Source organism: Cupressus sempervirens, chromosome 7 (assembly GCF_028749045.1).
Source record: "Cupressus sempervirens isolate cs-2001-9-10 chromosome 7, ASM2874904v1, whole genome shotgun sequence".
NCBI classification, from domain to species: domain Eukaryota; kingdom Viridiplantae; phylum Streptophyta; class Pinopsida; order Cupressales; family Cupressaceae; genus Cupressus; species Cupressus sempervirens.
The window spans coordinates 549,083,808-549,104,947 of record NC_143124.1 but is presented as its reverse complement, the minus strand read 5'-3'; the positions used below and the strand labels follow the sequence as shown (position 1 = coordinate 549,104,947).

Here is a 21,140-nt window from a genome sequence, read left to right as displayed (position 1 = left end):
TTTAGTTTTTTTACACAGTATGCCAAAGTTTCATCTGTAATTCTTATACATATCTTTATAACTGATTTTTTAAAGTACTACCCTCTTGCCATACCCAGACTTCAGCCCTTGGTCTTGCCATCCTTGAAAATTATCGCTTGTCCGAAAACTTTTTGGAATATAGCCGTAAATATAAAGAGCAATGCTCTCATTTGCAAACTTCCTCACTTCATTTGTTAAGGTTTTTCTAATGAGCCTTTTTCATGTAAAAGTAAGGGCATTAAAGAATGTGGGCTGAGGTGATTCCATTAAGCCACCAGGACCTTTTGTAATGCTTTCTTGGAAAAAGGATGTGTTGTTTCCTTTGATCTATTACTTTTAATGTTAGTATGGTTTTTTTCTTTAATAAATCCCTTCAAGACGAATCTACATCAATGCAGGGCAATCGAATAAGAGCTATTAATGATTCAGTATGAACATAACAAAAGGAATTTAGAGAAAACAATCTACAACTATGCAACATAATTTTTTTTAAAAATGTGTTATATCCACATGTTATGTATAAAATGTTTTGAAAAAATAAATTTAAATATAAAAAATAAACGTGGTAAAAATTTGAAAAATATTCAAAGCTCCAAATTGTTTTTGTAAAATTTATTCACCTTTTCGATAGATGATTTTTTTAAATGTAGCTTTTTCTCTTTTGTTGTAGTTTTTCGTACCCAAAGCTTTCACTTGAAGAAATTTTTAGCAACCCTCAAAAAGCAACAATAGCATCTTGGAGATTAAAATGTTTTAGTGACCTGTGCTGATGAAACGAGGCAAAAGAGCTCAAGTGCTTCTCTTTATTGTGAAATTATGTATTTGGTTACTTTTTTATTTTAAAAATGTTTTCCAACTTCATGTATAGGCAGTTGGGTAGTGGGCCCTACTAGGTCCACTTGGGTTTCGCTTGGATTTTCTTAGGGTTCAAGTTAGGTACTCTCTCTAGCTTTTGGGTCTTACATGTGGAACTTAGGGTACCTTAACAAGCCAAAGCTAGTTTGGCCCCTATTCAAACCCATACAAGTATTAGGGGACACTAGAGTGCTTTTCAACTTAGAAAAATGTTAATTAACACAAATAGTTACTTGCAAACAAGAATGAAAGACACAATCAAACAGGAATGGAAGGACACAATCAAAAGAATGAAATGATGATACCTCGTTTGCAAGAGTAAATGGATAGAGTACTAGTGCAACGAATGCAAGGAATTGAATGTTGGCATAACTGATGCAGATGTCTTCAAGAGTTGCTAGAAGATTATATGATGTCCTGAAGAACCTGTTTCATGATGATTGAATCAATTATTGTGAACAGGGTTACTACTAATAAGGCTAGAGGCAAATCCCTTAACTGTGCGACTCCTAATAGGGCTTGTTCTTTATCGGATATTATTGTAAGCTCCTAATAGGGCTAAGCTCACAACTTGTCGCATTTTAGAAGAGTGGGTATCAATTCCCACTGTGGTCTTTCCCTTTGACCAAGAGTTTCCATGATAAGAATCTCCATGTTATTTTGTTACTTGTGCTGATGCTTTTATGATTAAGTTCACAAGTTAATATGGATGGATGGATGATTTGATGATAAGTTTAATTTTGATTAATCAGTTTTGATAAGTTGTGGTTGGAGATTACTGATTCACCAAGGAAGGTCCTAAATTCTCCAAGGAGAATCTCTCAGTTTGGTGTGATAGGCTGGAGCTCTACATCAGAGGAATGGGGCCACAATTCTGGACACGTGTGGAAAATGAGTTCACCATGCCAAATGGTCCTCTAGGTGCAGATGAGTTGAAAGCAGAGACAAAAAGCATACAAACCTTGAATGCAATTGTAAGTACTCTATTTGATGCAGATTTTGTTGATATCCATGGACTTAATAATGCTCATGATGTCTGGAAGCAACTTCAGTTAGTTTATGGTGGAGATGTTCATGTTCAAAAAGCTAGAATTGAAAGTTTGAAAGGAAAGTATGATGACATAAGGATGGTAGAAGGTGAAATTGCTGCTCAGTATGTTCAGAGATTGAAAGAGGTTGTTGCAATCAGAAATGTTGGTGGAGTGATTGAAGATGAAGCTACGGTTAGTAAAATGTTGAGAACCTTGTTACCAGTCTATGCAATCAGAGTTTCTGCAATCCATGATATGAGAACTTTTGAGAAAGTATCAATTGATGGGTTAATTGGTAAGCTTACTGCTTTTGAAAAGAATAACTATGACAATGGTATTCCTAAGGTTGAAGCTGCTTTCAGAGCCTCATTATTATTGGATCCAGGAAGTAAAGAAGGGGATTGCTACACAATCTACTCTCAGTGATTTGGTGTATTTCTTTGATGAAGAAAGGAAATGAGATGAGTTTGAAGCCTTGCTTGTTAAGTGATTACCTAGAGGTACTAGTAAGTATAAAGAGAAATTATAATTGATTTGTTTCTCATGTAAAAAGATCGGTCATATTGCTTCAAGATGTCCTAACTCTAATGCAGATCAGAAAGAGAAGAAAAGGCTATTTAAGGACAACAAAAGGAAGCAATGCTATGTTGCAGTTGACAAGGAAGAGTTGGAGATGATGAATCTGATGACAATGATGCTGAAGAAGATTTCTTTGTTTCTCATGTAGAACTGAGTCAGGAATGGGTGATTGACAATAATGATGTCTATTTTGTTGAAGATTTCATGCATAATATGCTTAGTGTTGCTCAGCTGAATGACAAAGGATACCATTTAGAGGTTAAAGGAGGTATGTGTGGAATTATAGGAAGCAAAACATAAAAGGTGCTTCCATGTGGATTTTGACAATTTGATTAAGATAAGCAAAATTGATACAGTTAGAGAGTTACTTGCCTTAGTAAAACTAAACAATGTTATGTGCAGAGATTGCTAATTGGGTAAGTTGACAAGTACTTTTTTCAGTAGAAAATCTTTCAATCTGAGAACATTTTAGATTCGGTACATACAAATCTTTTTGGGCCAATGGGAACTAGAAGTCATTATGGTGATAAATATTTCATGTTTTTTGTTGATTACTATTCTAGTGAAATAACCCTGACAGGTTATTGCTTTCTCCAGCACCAAAACTTAAAACTTCAGAGGTTTGACATTTCGTCAAACAGTTAGCAAACAGGCTCTGATGTCACGGAAATGACCTTTCTGAAATGACCCTTGCTTACTAAATTGATATTGTTACTGACATGACACTGGAGACTTACTTTACTAAATAATTGAGTCTGTGCTATTCCGATTTTGAAGGCAAAACACATAGAATGGGCAAGCTAAGTATTTTTCTTCATTTATTAATAACTATGAGAGACTGAGGTTACAATAATAAACATATAATAGATATGAAAAGCCAAGAGTTTGCTCGAATCTTCGAACCTTGTTTTGCTACCAATTATCATGGCATATTCGATCTTCAGAAGATGGGCAAGGTCGGAATAAATATCAAGTCCCTGAATATATGCCTGAGTTGTTCGGTTGGGCTGCTGTCACTGTTTTAACCTTATCTATACTTGTGATAAATCGCACTTGCGACCTCCATCAAGACTATTGCTGCCGTCTCCCTTATCCGTATGTACTATCGGTCTGAGATTGCCGAGTGTTGGGAGCTGATGGTCGGGATTGAGCCTCAGGTATTCGACTACCAATTTACTCTATATTTCCGTCTTTGCTCTCACCTTTGACCTTCCGCAAGGAACATACACTGTGCGATGATGTCTTTAATAACGGCACCTGAAACGATTGAATCGTTTCCTCCCCTACCTGATCAACCTTGTCACTTCTCCTGTGCAAACAGAAGCCGCTCGCAGTTGAAGTTGATGGGTTTGTATCGCTGATGGATACTACTGGAGCGGTAGCTTGTAGTTGCACTAGTCTTCAGAGTCGTTGTTGAGCTGTTAAGTCCGCTGCGGATTGCAAGAGTGGAAGTTGAAACCGTCGCCCGTCAATACTGCTGTCAATGCCGCCCAGCTAGGTAAGTTGCAACAGAGAAGACGCTAAGAATACAAGGGATATTAGCGTCTTATCTTCAGGAGTCTTAATGCCAGATTAACAGGTAATATCAGGCATTCTAAATGCAGATAGCAACACCAAGGTTCAGACCAAAACCCCGCTAATTATCAGGAGTGATGAAAAACAACAACAAACACCTCAAAGCGCTGAGTGGATGCCGATTCAACATGGATCTAGGCGCTAGAAATGCAGATAAATGTCTTACCAAATGACAGGGGAACTCACGCCGATTAGCAGATTAATGGATCAACCAATATATATATATACGTTTAAGTGCGGCAAACTTCGATGTGATGACAGGAGTTCATCAACCATACAAAATCATCAATCCTGCGATATCTGGATCTGTTGACCACAATCGGATTCTTGTCTTTTAACTCTCTTCCCGGCTCCTCTTCGTCTTTCCACTCAATACTGCAATAGTTTGTCTAAATGACAATTAATTCCGCTCTAGCTAACAATCACTGATCCTCAGATTTGACCTTAGGCCACAGATTTGTCCCTGATGAAATGACTGAAACGTCACCTCCAATCTGCAATAATTCAGATGATATTTCACACCCTCAAAATTGCGTACCAATTGAGAGTTATCGTTCTCAATGGCCAACTGTGACAATTGCGAAAACTCTAGGTTCCACAATGCACTTGTGATTAAATCACAATCTGAAAATCAAAGAGAGATAATCAACTGCCTGATTCGAATGGAGCCCCGGGGTGCCTATTTATTCTTTTTCTCCATCCTCTCCAGAGACTTCTAGAATCTTTTTGATCTTATCCCTCAAGTGACTTTATTAAATACTCCAAGTAACTTTATTAAATACAAGGTCATCTTTTAATATTTATTTATTTAATTAAAATAACTAATTAGTCGTCCTTGGACAACCATTAATTAAATTAATTAAATCGAACTGTCACCAGAAAATTGGGGACATGACATCTAGAATGATCTGGGTTACTTTCTTGAGAGAAAGCTAGAAGCTTTTAATAAGTTCATAATCTTTATAGCTTTAGTTGAGAAGGAAAGTGGAAATAACTTGAAATGCTTTAGATCCGACAGAGGTGGTGAGTATGTATTTTGGGAATTTGTTGACTATTGTGACAAGAATGGAATCAAGAGACAAATGTCAGCTTCGAGGACTCCCCAACAGAATGTTATAGCAAAAAGGAGGAATAGAACCATTGTTGATGCTGCAAGAACAATGGTGTTGCAAGAAAATGTTGTAAAGAACTTATGGAGAGAAGCTATATGTGCTGTAGTCTACACATTTGAATCGAGTACAAGTCAAAAAGGGAACTGGTAAGCATCTTATGAACTATGGTATGGTCGTACTCCTACTGTGAATTATTTCAAAGTCTTTGGTAGTAGATGTTACATTATGAGAGATTATTTCGCTGGAAAGTTTGAAGTAAAAAGTGACGAAGGAATTTTCCTAGGACATTCTACCAAGAGCAATGCAGGCAAAACTAACAAGATGATTGAAAGTGCAAATGCAAAGGTTGATGAATTTCTTTATACATCTGAAGTTCAAACAAACAAGAAATAGAGACAGGTCGTGATATGATGTTTATCCAACCAGAAGTGCAAGAAATTGTTGTGCAAAACAATGAAGAAAATGCAGAGGTACAACCAGTGAAAGAAGAATGAGAACAAGTACCTGAACCAATATTGCCAAGGTATGTGAGATTGAATCATTATGTTAATCAAATAATTGAAGAGAAGAATGCAGGTGTGCAGACAAGAAGGAAAATCAAAGAAATTACATGCTTAATTTTAGAGATAGAACCAAGAATAGTTAATGAAGCCTTGAAGAGTGATGATTGGGTTAAAACCATGGAGGAAGAACTTGATCAAATTAACAAGAATGATGCTTGGACTTTGTTGTCCAGATCAGAGAACAAAAATGTGATAGGTACATAGTGGGTCTTTAGCAACAAATTGAACGAGAATGGCAAAGTTGTATGGAACAAAGTAAGATTAGTGTGTAAAGGTTATGCACAAGAAGAAGGCTTAGATTATGGTGAAACTTTTGCACCAGTAGCCAGACTTGAAGGAGTAAGAATGTTACATGCATATGCCAGTTAGAAGAAATTCAAAGTTTGACAGATGGATGTGGAATCTGCATTTTTGAATGGTGTTTTGGAAGAAGTCTACATAGATCAACCAAATGGGTTTAATCTATTAAAGGATCAGGATATGGTTTGCAAGTTGAATGTTTTATATGGTTTGAAGCAAGCTCCATAAGTATGGTATGAAAGGTTACATTCATACTTATTGATGACTAGTTTCAAGATAGCAATGTGTATCTGAAATTGAAAGGTGAGAGATTATTAATTGCTAAAATCTTTGTGGTTGACATTATCTGTAGATGATAACTTGAGTACAAATGAAGATAGAGTTTTAGGTGTCCATGATTGGAGAAAGAATATTCTTTATTGGACTACAACAAGTAATGCAAATGGAAGAAGGAATTTTCATTTGCAGTCAAAATATGTCAAGGAGGTGTTGAAGACTTTTAGCATGGAAGATTAAAAACCAGTAGGTACCTCTGCGATCACAAGTTCTAAGTTGTCTAAGGAAGATACTTCATTTTCAGTAAATGAGACTCTTTATAGATTTACGATTGGTAAGTTGCATTATATTGTTCATGGTAGATCAGATGTTGCTCATGCAGTTGGCATAGTTGCAAGATTGTGGTCTATCCCCAAGGAAGCACATATGATGACAGTGAAGAAGATATTTAAATATCTTAGAGGGACAATTGATTTTATCCTGAAGGTGTTCACTGATGTAAATTGGGTAGGAAGTGTTGATGAATGATTAGCTTCTTGGATCAGTAAGATCAAAGTTGTATATCTCAGCCAATAACTGAAGCTGAGCATGTTGCTGCCTTAGATAATTGTTCAAAAGTTATGTTGATTAAACAAGTCTTGGAAGGTATAACGAGAAGGTTACTGAATCAGTTATACCTAAGAATCCAGTACAACATCCCAAGACAAAGCATATTGCAATAAATTATCATTTTCTAAGGGAAAAGGTATAGAAGGAAGTGAGAATGGATTATGTTACATCGAAGGAGTGAGTAGCAGATATATTCACTAAACCATTGCCTAAAGATGATTTTGAATATTTGAGAGGTAGGTTAGGGGTCATTCCCATTCTAGGTCAAGATTAAGATGCAATGGCTGCATCAATCCACATAACATAATGATTATCTTTCTATGGATTTGTGTAATTAGAGCTACTTCTCAGACAAGAGTAAGTAGTTGCGTGGTTTAGCAGTTGATTGATTTTTCAGGAAGTTATTGAAGATTGAAAGTATGGAGGTGGACTCAAAAGTGAGTGAAGTACCTTTGGCATTGTTGTCAAAGGGGGTGAAGATCATAAACTATAACAAGGATCAATGGAGAAGATTATGAGGAACAACAAATGATAGAAGTGTAGAAGATTAGAAGTCAAGGACACAAAGAAGGACTACAAAGGAAGCACAAAATAACTGAAGATAGGGGATCATTTTTCCAAGGGGAGAAATTTCAGGAAGTAAAACACAGATCAAAACATGTCAAAGAACATTTAGTCAGTATTGTATCAGTTATTGTTGTTGGCATTGTTTGACATTGCCATCAATGCCAAAGGGGGAAATTGTTGGCATAACCGATCCAAATGTCTTTGAATTGCTAGAAGATTGTATGATGTCTTGAAGAACATGTTTGGGGACAATTGAATTGGTTATTGTGTTGTCATTGATGTCAACTTGATAATGTAATTGTTTATCAATATGAGCTTAACTTACCATGCAGGTGACAAATCATGTGTGGTTGATTTGTATGATGAGTTAGTGGCATGATTGGTATGGGAGAGTCAAAGATGTCTCTAGTTGCTATGTTTGTAATTTCATGTACTGCACATAAGAATTGAGTGAGTAATGAATGATTGAAGTGGAACAATCTTATCATGTTGGTCAATTCATGATAATCAGTGAATGATTTGATTGGTTTATCAAATCTATGTTGTTTTGAGTGATAAAACTTAAGATTTATGAAGGTTATTTTGTTGGTGAATCAATGTCAGTGCTATGGTTGATTTGGTTTACAAGAAGTCATGTTTTGGATTGATTGAACTGAGTTCAAGAAGAGAAATGAAGAACGAGTTGAAAGTTTAAGTTTGATTTTGAATTGATAATATGTAGGTTGTTTTTCGTAGATCTTTCTAGGTGGTAAGATGGTCGATGATGCGACAATGATATGGAAGCAAAGAAATTTGAATGATTGGTTATACATTGAAGAATGTGATTGAATTTCTTGGAGCTGTGTTTGTTCATTGGAAAAAGTGAAAAGAACAGATGTGTGATGTTAGAGCAATGCGTGCTGCAAGATGTTGATAGTGTGGTGACAAATAATGATGGATTAGAGTTGTGTGACACATTTTGGTCAACTGTTGCTGGATTCCCATGTGTTAGGATTAAAGAGATAGAAATAACAATTAGATGCAAATATAACCAATACCAGAAAATAATAAACCACACAGAAGAGAACACAAGACACAAAGATTTAATGTGGTTCACCCAATCCCTAGGCTACGTCCACCAACAACGACCCCAATATTCTTATTATTCAGTGGTTACAACCTGATTACGATCTGTAATACCTTACAACTCAATACCACCGCAAGAAGCTACAATCTCAACATACATTTTAAGATTTCTAACGCTAAGCCATTTTATACAAGCTTTTTGTTGCTTACAAAATTAGGGCTAGAATAAGTTGTACAATAGAAAAAATAGCAGTTAACACCTTTCACAATAATAAAGTCAGTTTAGCTTCCTGGGGCGCTTCCCTCGAAAACCCCTGCGAGGCATTGCCCCTCTACCCCACCCTATATCGCAACAGGGAGTGCACTTGGGGCTCTGCCCCAGAAGTATATAATAAAGTCAGTTTAGCTTCCATTGGGCGCTTCCCTCGAAAACCCTTGTGAGGCATTGCCCCTCTACCCCACCCTATATCGCAACAGGGAGTGCACTTGGGGCTCTGCCCTAGAAGTATGCAAGGGGCGTTGCCCCCCCAAATCCCTGTAGAAATAATTTGGGGGAAAACCACACCGAATAAAGTGGGAAAAATTAACCTTGAAGTCTGATTAGGCTCCACATCACAACACCATGGGTAACACATTTAGGATTCAGGGTTACCTAATGATGCTAAGTATATGCATATGGTAGAGAGTTATTTTGCAAGTGTGTGGAAGATTTATCAGTTGAAGAAGTGGTCAACAATAGGTATGCGATCAGGTGGATAGCTAAATGTATGCAAGAAGAAGATGTTGACCTGAAAAAGGATCTGTACAAACAAAGGTGAAGCACTGTTCCTAGATCATTTCACTTGGTCAATCCTAACAAGTTAGCAAGTTAAAAGCCTCTAATAAGGTCACTATGAATAGGGTGGGGTATATTTAGCAGAATCTGAGCTTAATTCTTTTAATGGGTTGGCTCTAAAAGCTGAGTTTGAAATTCTCCAATGAGGTTACTCTTAACAAGGTAAAGCTCCTTACAGGGCTAGAGGCAAATCCCTTAACCTGATGACTACAAACAGGGTATGTTCTTAATCAAACATTATTGCATGTTCCTAACAGGGCTAAGCTCTTAATTGGGTGTATTTTAGGAGAGTGCAAAACACTTGTGGGTATCAATTCCCAATGTGGCTTTTCCCTTTGATCGAGGCAAATCCCTTAACTTGATGACTACAAACAGGGTATGTTCTTAATCAAACATTATTGCATGTTCCTAATAGGGCTAAGCTCTTAATTGGGTGCATTTTAGGAGAGTGCAAAACACTTGTGGGTATTAATTCCCAATGTGGCTTTTCCCTTTGATCGAGGGTTTCCATGATGTCTATGTGTTATTGTGTTACTTGTGTGAATGCTTTTATGTGTTGCTTTATGATTAAGTTTTCGAAGTTAAAAGGCATGGATGGACTAATGATTTCATGATCAGTTTAATTTTGGTTAATCAATTTTGATAAGGTTTGATTTAAGTTTTTAAGCTGGTTGAAGTTGGTAATTATTGATTCACCTTTCCCTCCCCGAAAAAAGAAAAAAGAAAAAAATCTAAGACCTTGCATATATTAACATTTAACAATGAAAGCATGAAATTAGTCGCTTGGACAATCATTATTGTCTTTTCAGTAAATGCTTGATTTCGGTTCCCCCCCTAACACATTTTCCACATCTAATTTTGCAATGTTTTTGTTAGGGAGATTGTGGTCTGTCAGAATTTGAATGAATGACTCAAATGGTTGGTTCATTTTGTTCTTATTGTTGATTTAGTTCTTCTAATTTCTTCTTTAGACATTTTGAGTTCTTTGTTCTCTAAATGTTCACTTAATTTTTTAATTCATGTCAAAGAGACATTTGAGCCACTATTAGAAAAAATCATTAGAATAGATCAAAACCATTGTATGGTTTTTCTTCTGGCTTTAGGTCCCTGACTATTGTTGGTATGAGGTTGCCAATGTTTGCGGATAATCAAGTGACAAATTTATCTGTCTAGGCCACACAACTCATTGTCAAGAATATGTAGGTTATCTTGGAACGTGAAGGTTATTTTGGATATCCTCTAAATAACCAATGATAGTGTTAAATACATTAAGGGTATTAGATTGTTCTTCAATTCTCTGGCATCTCTTCACCGCCTAATGGTGAATTTGAAAATGAAGACTATTTTCTATGTGGTAGATCTTGAGCTGACATGCCGAGATTTTGTAATTCGCTACTTGCTTCTCTAAATTTGTGGAAGACATTTAGCCAGTTAGAGTTGTTATCCTTAGAATAGGAAGATTGTGTGGAAGAGCCTGCAACTAATGGATTACTGTGAAGGACAGGCTTCAATTCTAGGAGGGTTAGCATCAGGGTTATCAGCATGGCTATGGGATGCATTGATTCTTTTGCTAGGGGAATTATCAATGGAATTTTTTTACCTCTTTGCTTAGAGATGAGCTCAGAACAATATTAGCTGATGGGAAGATGGCAAATTTTGAATAAATAGATACCATGTCCGGATTATTTCTTCTTTGTACTCTTTGAGGTCTTTATACATCAAAATTTTGCTTTGCTATGTTTCTTCTTGTCTAAGCCCTATATTATCATGTGCTTGGTAGCATTTTTTTCTCTTGATAATCTGCCATTGATGACCTGTGATTTTTTATTTGGACATAATACTGGTAATTTAATTCGCATTCCAAGATATTTGCAATAGATAAGATAAGATAACGATATTAATGTCCAACAAGAGACCAACAAGGGTCTAAAGGACTGAAAGATACAACAGCACAGTGAAGAAAAGTAACCAACAGGAGCACCCAATGGTGACTGGAAAAAAAGCGCTACAAAAGGGAAAAGAAATAAACAGAAGAAAGAGAGAAGGACGAACAGGGGTCTGGGTCTGGCTCTGCCTCTGCCGCTGCCTTTGCATAACTGTGGGGGTAGGGTGCTGCTGTCTAAGGAACCCAAGCCGAAGTTTGACCGATCTGGCGTGTTTGGAGACAGGCGGGTGGGGTCATTTCCTACTCTCGGAAGTGGGCATGGATGGAAAAAAAAGTCTGTGATGAGCTGATCTGAGGTCTGGTGCTGAGAGAATTGGAGCTGTAAGGTGTGATCTCTAAGTTGGGAGGCCTCCCGTAGATAAAGCGCTAGACACCTCTGGTCAAAATAATTGAAAAATGCTGAGAGGGATTCTCAGTCTCTGAATAGGCAGTGGAATCTACCTCTGATCTCATAGTAGATACGATACCTGAAGATAAAATGGGTCTCCGTTTTCATTTATGATAAAGTGCAAAGGCGGCACACCCGTTCCTCTTTGGTTAGGTGATGATCAGTCTGGCAACAGAGTCGATGGGCTTTGACTCTAAAAGACCCCAAGGCGATGCAGAGGGCATGACACAAACAGTGGCTCAAATATGAGGGGCCAACAATGATACCATCCCGGATCTCCAGAAAATGCTGAGTAGAAGGCCATCCAAGGGCGTAAACTGCCATGAGGGCTGATCCAAGTTGTGCAAATGTACTGCCTGTAAATGTCGAGTCTGATGTGTCCGTTCAGCTCCTGCTGTGACAAGAGGAGGTGGGCTGGAGCATCCAACAAGAACTGGTAGAGCTCTTCTTCAAACACAATCTCTCTAATTCTTCTTTTAGTTAGGCAAATGTCTTGTATCTTAGAAAAATTCAATAAATGATTGAATTTTTGGAGTTAGACCATGGGATGCTTTTTTTTGAGTTTTCTCTGATGATGGAAATCACCTATTGAAGACATCTATTGGAGACTGACAGATAATGGTGATTTTCTACTTTATAGAACTTTGTTTCAATCAAATTCTCTCATTTTTAACTAGTCTCTGGCTGATTTACTTGTGAGCGAAACTTCCGTGCCATTTGTTGAATAATGAGGCTGATCTTCACAATAGTGGCCACACTCTGTTCGATTGAAATCTACCATTTTGATCATGGTTTGCACACTCGTACTCAGAGAGTACATGGCAGGCCCTAAATCGTCAACTTGGCAAAAACAAGGCAAAAACTGGAAAAAAAAAAAACTCTAAAAATATAAGCGACATAGAAAGTGCTAAATATTAAAGTTTTCTAGAGAAAAATATATGTTTATGTAAAATTCAATTACAAAATGTGTTAAATTAAAAAAAATGACATCTTGAAAGATAAAATGCATGGTTTAGTAGGCAAAAATAATCTGTGAAAAACATGTTCTAACTAATGTTTTACCCGTACTGGCATTTTTACCCAATTTTTTCTTGGGTCTATAAAAACTTAAGTGTAAACTTGTAAAAGCTTGCCCAACATAAAACGTAGAGAGTACTCGGCAACTCGGAGAGTACTCATAGGGTTTACAAACTATGATTGTGATAATTATATTGCAGCAAAGTTGTATTCATTTTTGCTTTATTCTAATTTTATTTAATTGAATAATATTGATTTGATTATCTCATTTTAAGCTTGTTAGTATCATATGCTGAATAGCTGTATTGAAGACTCAATTTCTTCCTTTTCATCCATTCATTTATGGTGTTAGGAAAATTTTCATGTCCATCTCATTATATACATGATATAGTAATATGCATTCTGCAAATCTCCATGTACAGTTTTTTTATACCATATGTCCCTGTGCATTAGCTAGTCCTGCATATTTTTGTTGCCTTTTTTTCTATCTGTCGGAAGACAATAATTTACCTGAAAGATGTGGGAGGCTAGCACGAAGTTAGTTGTAGAAGAGAGCATTCAGGTGGTCAAATGATATCTTCCTACAGATTATTGAAGCAGTCATACTTTTGTTGTAAATATTTTGGTTTGCATATTCTGAAATGGTAGCTGTTTAGTGCTATAAAAGCTTCAAGGTCATTTACTAAATTAAGTTCTATGATGCAGACAAGAAATACCAATGTGTCAAATATTCTGACTTTAAATTTATGCTTTTTTTGCAGTCATATATTGAGTTAGCAAACAACTATACTTCTGGGAAAATTTCCGTGTTGGAAAATTGCCTCAACACACATATGGAAAAATTCAAAAATGTAAGATGCTTGGTACTTGTTATTTTTATCAAGAGAGAGAGCTCATGTTTACACTTTTTTGCTACTTTATTATAGGATAGAATAGTTTTTTTTGAAGGCAAGCGTAGCAAGCAATGCTAGCTTCAAGAGTCTCAATCTATAGCTTATAATTATCTTTATATAGTAGTTATTGATTAGTGGATTAAATTTGATAACTGTAAAACCTTGGTTCCTTTAGAAGTGAATAATTACCAAGTGCATTCCTTGCTTAATTTATCAGTGTCTCAGGTATTCCATCTATTCTGACATGTGGGCAAAGTAGATATGCATTATATTTGTATATATATAATCATTAGGATGATTTTAAGTTCTATGGTATAATATTTCCATTTTAAGTGTGGTGTTTAAAGCCCGACTTTATTATATGTTCATTGACCTCTGCGTGAAACAAAGCAGGTTATAGCTTAGGACAAGAATAATGTATATACAAGCTGACAAGTGGGATATCTTTGCAGGATAGTAATTTGGGGTTAGTTAAACAGGTTTTATCGTCTCTTTACAAGAGGAATATCCAGAGACTAACACAAACATATTTGACTCTATCTCTTCAAGACATAGCAAATACAGTTCAGTTGGAGACAGCTAAGCAGGCTGAGCTCCATGTTCTTCAAATGGTATTTTCTATTCTATCTGGTATCCTCTTGTTTTCTAAGCGTGTTTCAAATTTCAGGGAGCTTCAATTTTCTTGCCTTAAAACTACATTTAGTTTGTAAAATTACTTATTTTGTTTATAAACTATTATTGAAGTCATCCTATTGTAATATTGTTAATAATAATTTTTAGATTCATGATGGTGAGATTTTTGCAACAATAAATCAAAAAGATGGGATGGTGAGCTTCCAGGAGGATCCTGAACAGTACAAAACATGCAAGATGACTGAGCATATAGATTCAGCAATTCGAAGGTATGCCATCTTAAGACAATTAATTTTTAATAGTAGATAAATCTTCAGTTTTCTTTATAATTCTTCTATGATAATATTTTTGTAACAACCCCTTAACTGTGAGTTTAATTTTTCTTGTTTTCTATTTTAACGCAATATTACATTCATCTTGTGTCTGCTTTTGGGACTTTACTCAATCTGCCCTAAAATTTCCTTTTGTCTAGACCTTGAATAATACCGGGAAATGGGAATCGTTACTATTGTACAAATAGAATTCAAATTCACTATTGTAATACTCAGAATGTACATATACTATTCATTTGATGCTCTATCTATCCAACTTATTGTCATTATGAAGCCCTTGCACCTCAAGCCTTTCTACCCAGCCTAGGATTACGGAATGACAAGCTTTATCTGGTCTCCCAGCCTCACTTGGGATGTGTCTGCAATCCTTTGTATGGAACCTCAAATGGTTCATGTTGATGTTTGTGGACCTAAGGCTTCTCCCTTTGTTGCTGGGGCTAGGCATTTTAACTTTTTGTTGATGATTTCAGTCGTAAAATGTGTGTATTTTCTTCATAAAAAAATAGAGGTGTTTGTTGTATTTCAAAAGTTCAAATCATTTGTTGAAAAATAGTTTGGTCAACTTATTATTACCAGTGTTACCTGAGGATGTGTTACCTGCAAAATTTGACCCATCCCCGTTTCTGGTACGTTCGAGAACTCAAAAACTTCCAGAAACCTTTCCCTTGGCTGTTCCATAAAATTAATGTCTCAGTTTCAAGAATTTGTTTGATTTCCGCTCGTGTGTGAACTCTAAAAGTTTAATAATTCAACACAAACATAATATATTAAGGCTCTATAATTTATATAAGCATGCTTATTCATGTTTTTATATAAATATTTAAAATTTCCCTGTATATTTAAAATTTACCCTAGTTTTTATATAGCTGTTCCCACTGCCATCCCCTGCTCCGAGAAAAAATAAGTCTCAGGAACCCATTGCTTTGTGCCCCCCATCCCCTCATCCTGGAAACCTATGGTAACATAGATTATTATTCTTAGAGCTGACAATGGGGGAAAGTTTTGTTCCTCAACTTTCTCCCAATTTAATGATCATCATGGCATAAAGCACCAATTAACAATACCCTACACTGCTCGGCGAAGCAATGTCACTGAGTGTCAAAACCATACGATCACTGAAATGGTCCGGCTTGTGCTTGAATACAAGCAAGTTCTAAATAAATTTTGGGCTGACATTGTCCACTTTGTTGTCTATCTTCTCAGATGCTCTCCTCTAGTGGTTGTCAGGAAGTAGACTCTGGAAGGGGCTTGGCTAGGTTGTAAACCTAGAATCAGTCATCTCAAAGATTTTGGCTCCACAAGATTTGTGTGGATTCTTGATGCTAAACACACCAAGTTAGATGCCAAGAGCTTGCAACTCATGCTAACTGAATACAATGATAATCACAAAGCCTATGGCGTGGTTGACATTGAGACAAATTGTCTCATCTTCACTCGTGATGTGGTCTTTGATGAGGAACGAGTGCCATTTCAGCTCTCTTCCATTTATGAAGTCAAAGGATCAGTCCCTCCAAGCTCAAGGCTTGGATATCCATCTCCCCACTAGGCCCACTTGATGGGAGGGTTTCAGCTAGGAATGCTCCAGTTGTTCTTGTTCCTGCCTCTCCACCGGTTCCTTCTCTTGCAAGCTTACCTAGACATCCTGCTGCATCACATGATTTTGCTAAATATTCATCTGACATTCTATTTGATGATGATGATCCTATTGCACCTTCTGCTAGGATGATTGGTAATTTTAAGTGCATCAAGGGTAGAACTGCTCCGAAAAAGAGAAAATTGTCTGACTCCGTAAATTTTGCTCTCATGGCCAACATTCACAGTGTGTATGAACCTCAAACATACACAAAGGCAAAAGGGATACTTGAGGGGAAGAAGCTATGCAAACTGTTGAAAAATAACACGGAGTTTTGTCAGATCTTCCTTTAGGAAATAAACTTATTGGTTGCAAATGGGTGTACAAAGGAAAATCCAAAGTTGATGGTACTTTGGCTAAGTACAAGGCTCATCTTGTTATAAAGGCTTGTCTCAACATGAAGGAATTGATTATGGAGAGACCTTTGCTCCCACTACAAAGACAAGCACTATCAAAATAGCCCGCACCATGGCGGCTCAATGTGCTTGGAAGGTCCATCAAATGGATGTTAAGAGTGCTTTCTTGAATGATGGGTTACATGAATTAGTATACATGACACAACCTTCTGTATTCAAGGTTGTCAGTAAAGAACACCAAGTACACAAACTAGTAAAAGCACTATATGGCCTCAAACAAGCTTCACAGGCATGGTGCATAAAAACTGATAAGAATCTCATAAATCAGGGTTTCCAGAGGAGTGCTGACTCAAATCTATATGTCAAGTCTACTGGCTATGGTATCATCATTCTGGTTATATATGTTGATGATTTGATCATCACTAGCAGTTTTAAATTGTTGATTTTAGGGAATCAAGCAGAATCTTTGTGAGTCTTTTGACATGACTGCCTTTGGACTTCTCCACTACTGCCTAAGTGTTGAGGTTTGGCTCCAGTCACAGGGCACCTTCATCTCTCAATCTATGTATGCACGAGCTTTGCTGGACAAATTTAGAGTGTAGATTTCAAACTTACCACTAACTGATGGAGTTTTGTCTAAAGTTTTCAGACAAATCTGGTTCTCCCTATTGAGAATGAATCTGCATTCACACAACTAGTTGGCAGTTTGATATATCTGACCACCACTAGAACTGATCTCAGCTTGCAGTAAGTTTCGAACCTCACTTCATGACAACTCCCACTTTAGATCATTGGGCTGCAACAAAGCGTATCCTGTGCTATGTGAAGGGTGCTTCTGATTTTGATATCCTCTATTGATGAACCAAAGATGCCCGACTCATTGGTTACACATACTTGAATTGGGGAGGCTCCGTTTATAATCAAAAGTCCACTTCTGGATATGTCTTCAGTTTGGCATATCACTTGGATCAGTAAGAAGCAGCATGCTGTATCTCTTTCATCAACAACAGTTGAATATTGAAGATCAAAGCAGGTTATGAGGCAGTTTGGCTTTATAGGATGCTTAACAACATCCACATGTCTTAGAGAGGACTATCACCCCTCTTCTGCGATGATCAAGGGGTGCTCAAACTTGCCAGAAATCCAGTCTTACATGAGCAAACCAAGCACATTGACATTCATTGTCACTTCCTCCAACAACTGGTTGAAAATGGATCCGTGGATTTGCACTTAGTTCCAAAGGCAGACCAAACTACCGATATTCTCACCAAGTCACTCCTAGATAAATTTGTGTTTAGGGGGGCTTCTTGGTGTGGTCGACAGACTGACCATTAAAGAGGTGGGCGGTGCCGGGGAGGGGGGGGGGGGGGGGGGGGGCGGGGGTATTACAATAATATCTCTGATTATCTTATTATTTATTTTTTTAATGATCAATATTGTGTATCTTGTAAATATTAGAATGTTTCTAAAATTCTGTTATTCTTTTGTAACCTATATCCAATAATCATCCAATATTTTACCAAATCATTTGTCTAATAAAAATAGTGTGGATTTTTTGAAAAAGAAAAAGAAAAATGCGTGATTGCAAATGAAAAGTAAATGATTGGTAAGTTTTATAAAATTACTAAGTAATGGAGTAGATTGCATTTTAAGTTCCTAATTCTGAAGTTTAGTGTGATCTTAAGGATCCTATTTGTGCATTTGCCAAACATTACATCAAAAACTGTTTTCATGACTTATTCTCCTTAATCAATTTGATGGTATTTGTTACCAGCTTATCAATATCAACACTTCAGAAAATTGTTAATTAAGAAAATTGTTAGTTGATGATTAAGAGAATTGGCAATAAATTGAAATATGTATTTGTTGTAGTATTCCAATGGAACTGCTGGGAGTCTAACCCAAATAGAGATCCTGTTAAAAAATTCCCTGGCAGCATCAAATCCAGTAGACTATCTTTTCAGGAAAAGATTAGATTTACCAAGAAACTAGGGACCGCCTAGAAGGATTATAGAACCGTCCTTTGTTGAAATGAAATAAAAATAACTATAAATTGGAAATCTGAGTTCAATTGTTATTTAGATTTATTTGTCTTTTTGACTCTTACTAATTACACACACATACTGCCACCTTAAGATTTTCTTATACAGCATCCCTTTCCAGCACCCCCAAATGTATCTGGGTATCAAATCCCAATGCATCTGTTGAATAAATCCAACCATTTAATGGTGGGATACTGTAGGTTGATACCATTTTACTCAACTGTTTGATTTGGACATTTGGTTACTGTTAGTTTCTAACCAACTTGGTGGTTATTGTTTGTAACCACAAGTTCTTTTATCTTTAATAATAGCCACACAAGGTGATAGAGCAACCTTATAATGACTTCAGAGTAAGTCAAATGTCTAAAACAACTTTATCCTACAAGATTCCTTCATGGTAAATAGTAGATCATAACTGTTAAATTTTTTTAACCGTGGGCAAAACATTTGATTACTGTACTATTAAATCTTGATTCCTGTAACAGTAAAACCCTAATGATAAAAAATAGTTACTGCTGATGGTGAATCCCTCAACCCTAATGAATGATTTACAAACAATACGAGGAGTAATTAAAGACATTAGATTTATAAGATCGATGACACCTTAATCATAATATAGTAAGAAAACATTCGTCATGGCAGCCACCCAAAAAATTGTCACCGTTTTTGAGAACCCAGCATCAGACAACATTGACATTTAGAGGAAAGCCTGAGAATAGTCCAATGGGGGCATTCCTCATTCAAGGAGTAGATCTGTCTAAGGCTGCAACAGGTACCTTAAAAATAGAGGATGATCTGCCCAAGGCAAAATAATCTTCTCCTGGGCTCAAATCAGAAGCATGCAAGGTTGAAACAGAAGGGGTACCTACCACCATTGGCTCCATTGAAGAGACCCGAACCTACACAGCATCAACAGGCCCATAAACATGCAAAGTTGGAACAGACTGTAATTGTGTATAATCTGTATAGTATTCTAGCTGCATTTAATCTTTATTAAAGGTGTAATTAGAGCTGTAGATTAAATCCTGGATTTGTAGCTTTGCAGATCTGGTGCCTCTGTTATTATACTTAATCTATCTCCAAGAGTCACCTGAATGATAAGAATAATTTTTTTGTAAATGTCCAGTCTTTGCTGTCATTGCCTAACGCACTGAAATGAAATGGCCATCTAGGTTCATTCTCTTGTAGTGCTAATAAGGAATTCATCTCCATTCTTTTTATAGGAACAATTTCTAGGTAGTCTTAGTGGCAAATTGATTGACTGCAAAACACTACGGATTATGCTACTCATTTGTATGTATGATCTTGATCATGAATAATGGCATTTTCTGGTCATTTTTAAGTTCCTTTTTATATGGAGAAAATGCTTATTGTTGTCGTTATGCTTGGCAGGATCATGACCCTTTCAAGGAAACTCACCTCCATAGACGAACAGGTTTCATGTGACCATGCCTATCTGAGTAAGGTGGGCAAATTGTTTTGTCTTATGATGTCTCTAATAATCACTAGTTAAACTGTAGGACTGTTTGCATTGCTTCATCTTCAATATAGCTTCTGTTTCCAAGATCACATCATTACTATCATTTTGCCATATACTCATGTGTTGATAACCATATTTAGGTGGGGAGAGAACGCTCAAGATTTGACATAGACGATTTTGATACTGTCTCTCAGAAGTTCCCAAATATGTGATACTGGGTAGATTTCAGTGCCCATGGTTTCTTTTACACTCACAAGTCACATTTGAATTACGATTGGTTCTCTGGTGATTGGCATTATTATGACACAGAGACATGTCATGGGAATAGTACTACCATCATTAAGCTTTCTTGGTGATAAGTTCTCTGATTTTTTCCTCAGGTGGAATTTTAAATGTAACAACTTGAGCTGTTAAACTATGAAGCTGCATGCTTATGTGCCTAGTGTTCACAACTTGTTTTAGATGTTTATATTTGCAAACTATCTATCTTTCCTGACAATCTTAAGTCTAATCATAAATTACTCTGAATGCTTTCAAAAGCACAGGACAATTAAAGCTTCTCCATTTACATTGGTTGGCTCTACTCAAAGTGGACCCAACCTCATCATTCTCACATGTATAATGAAATTTTGCAGGCATGCTAATAAATAAAATTGGGTTAATTTTACTGAGTTATGTAGTTATAAAACATTGAAGCAATTCATAATGAATAATATTCCCAAAATTATTGACTTGTTAAATAGGTATGTTTATTCTTCTATTTCAAAATTGTTATTCTCTCTGTTTACCCAATGGTAAATATTCTAATGCTACCATTTTAATAAGCACAAATGCGATACATCAACCACTTCCTAATTTTTCATCTTCCTCAACACCTATGGCATCCATTTGCAATTTGAACTCTTGGATCTGCTTCAAAGTGAACCTAGACCACCATCTCTTTCTCACTTCACAATCATCTTCACAGTCTGCCCAAAAATCTTCTATTTGTGGCACATGAGTGAAAAGGGGATATAGTTCAAACAAGGCTTGC

General features: G+C 36.5%; 1 protein-coding gene across 1 annotated transcript in view; it reads left to right on the top strand.

Annotated features, from left to right (window-relative positions):
• COP13 (Proteasome component (PCI) domain protein) overlaps positions 1 to 20,778 on the top strand; it is an 84,709-nt gene extending 63,931 nt beyond the window's left edge. The window contains exons 7-11 of the mRNA XM_089791989.1: positions 13,500 to 13,589; positions 14,084 to 14,242; positions 14,412 to 14,533; positions 20,020 to 20,092; positions 20,248 to 20,778. Of these exons, the coding sequence (XP_089648115.1) occupies positions 13,500 to 13,589; positions 14,084 to 14,242; positions 14,412 to 14,533; positions 20,020 to 20,092; positions 20,248 to 20,319 (516 nt within the window). The 3' untranslated portion in view covers positions 20,320 to 20,778. The remainder of the gene's footprint in view (positions 1 to 13,499; positions 13,590 to 14,083; positions 14,243 to 14,411; positions 14,534 to 20,019; positions 20,093 to 20,247) is intronic.
• The last annotated feature ends 362 nt before the right edge of the window (positions 20,779 to 21,140 follow it).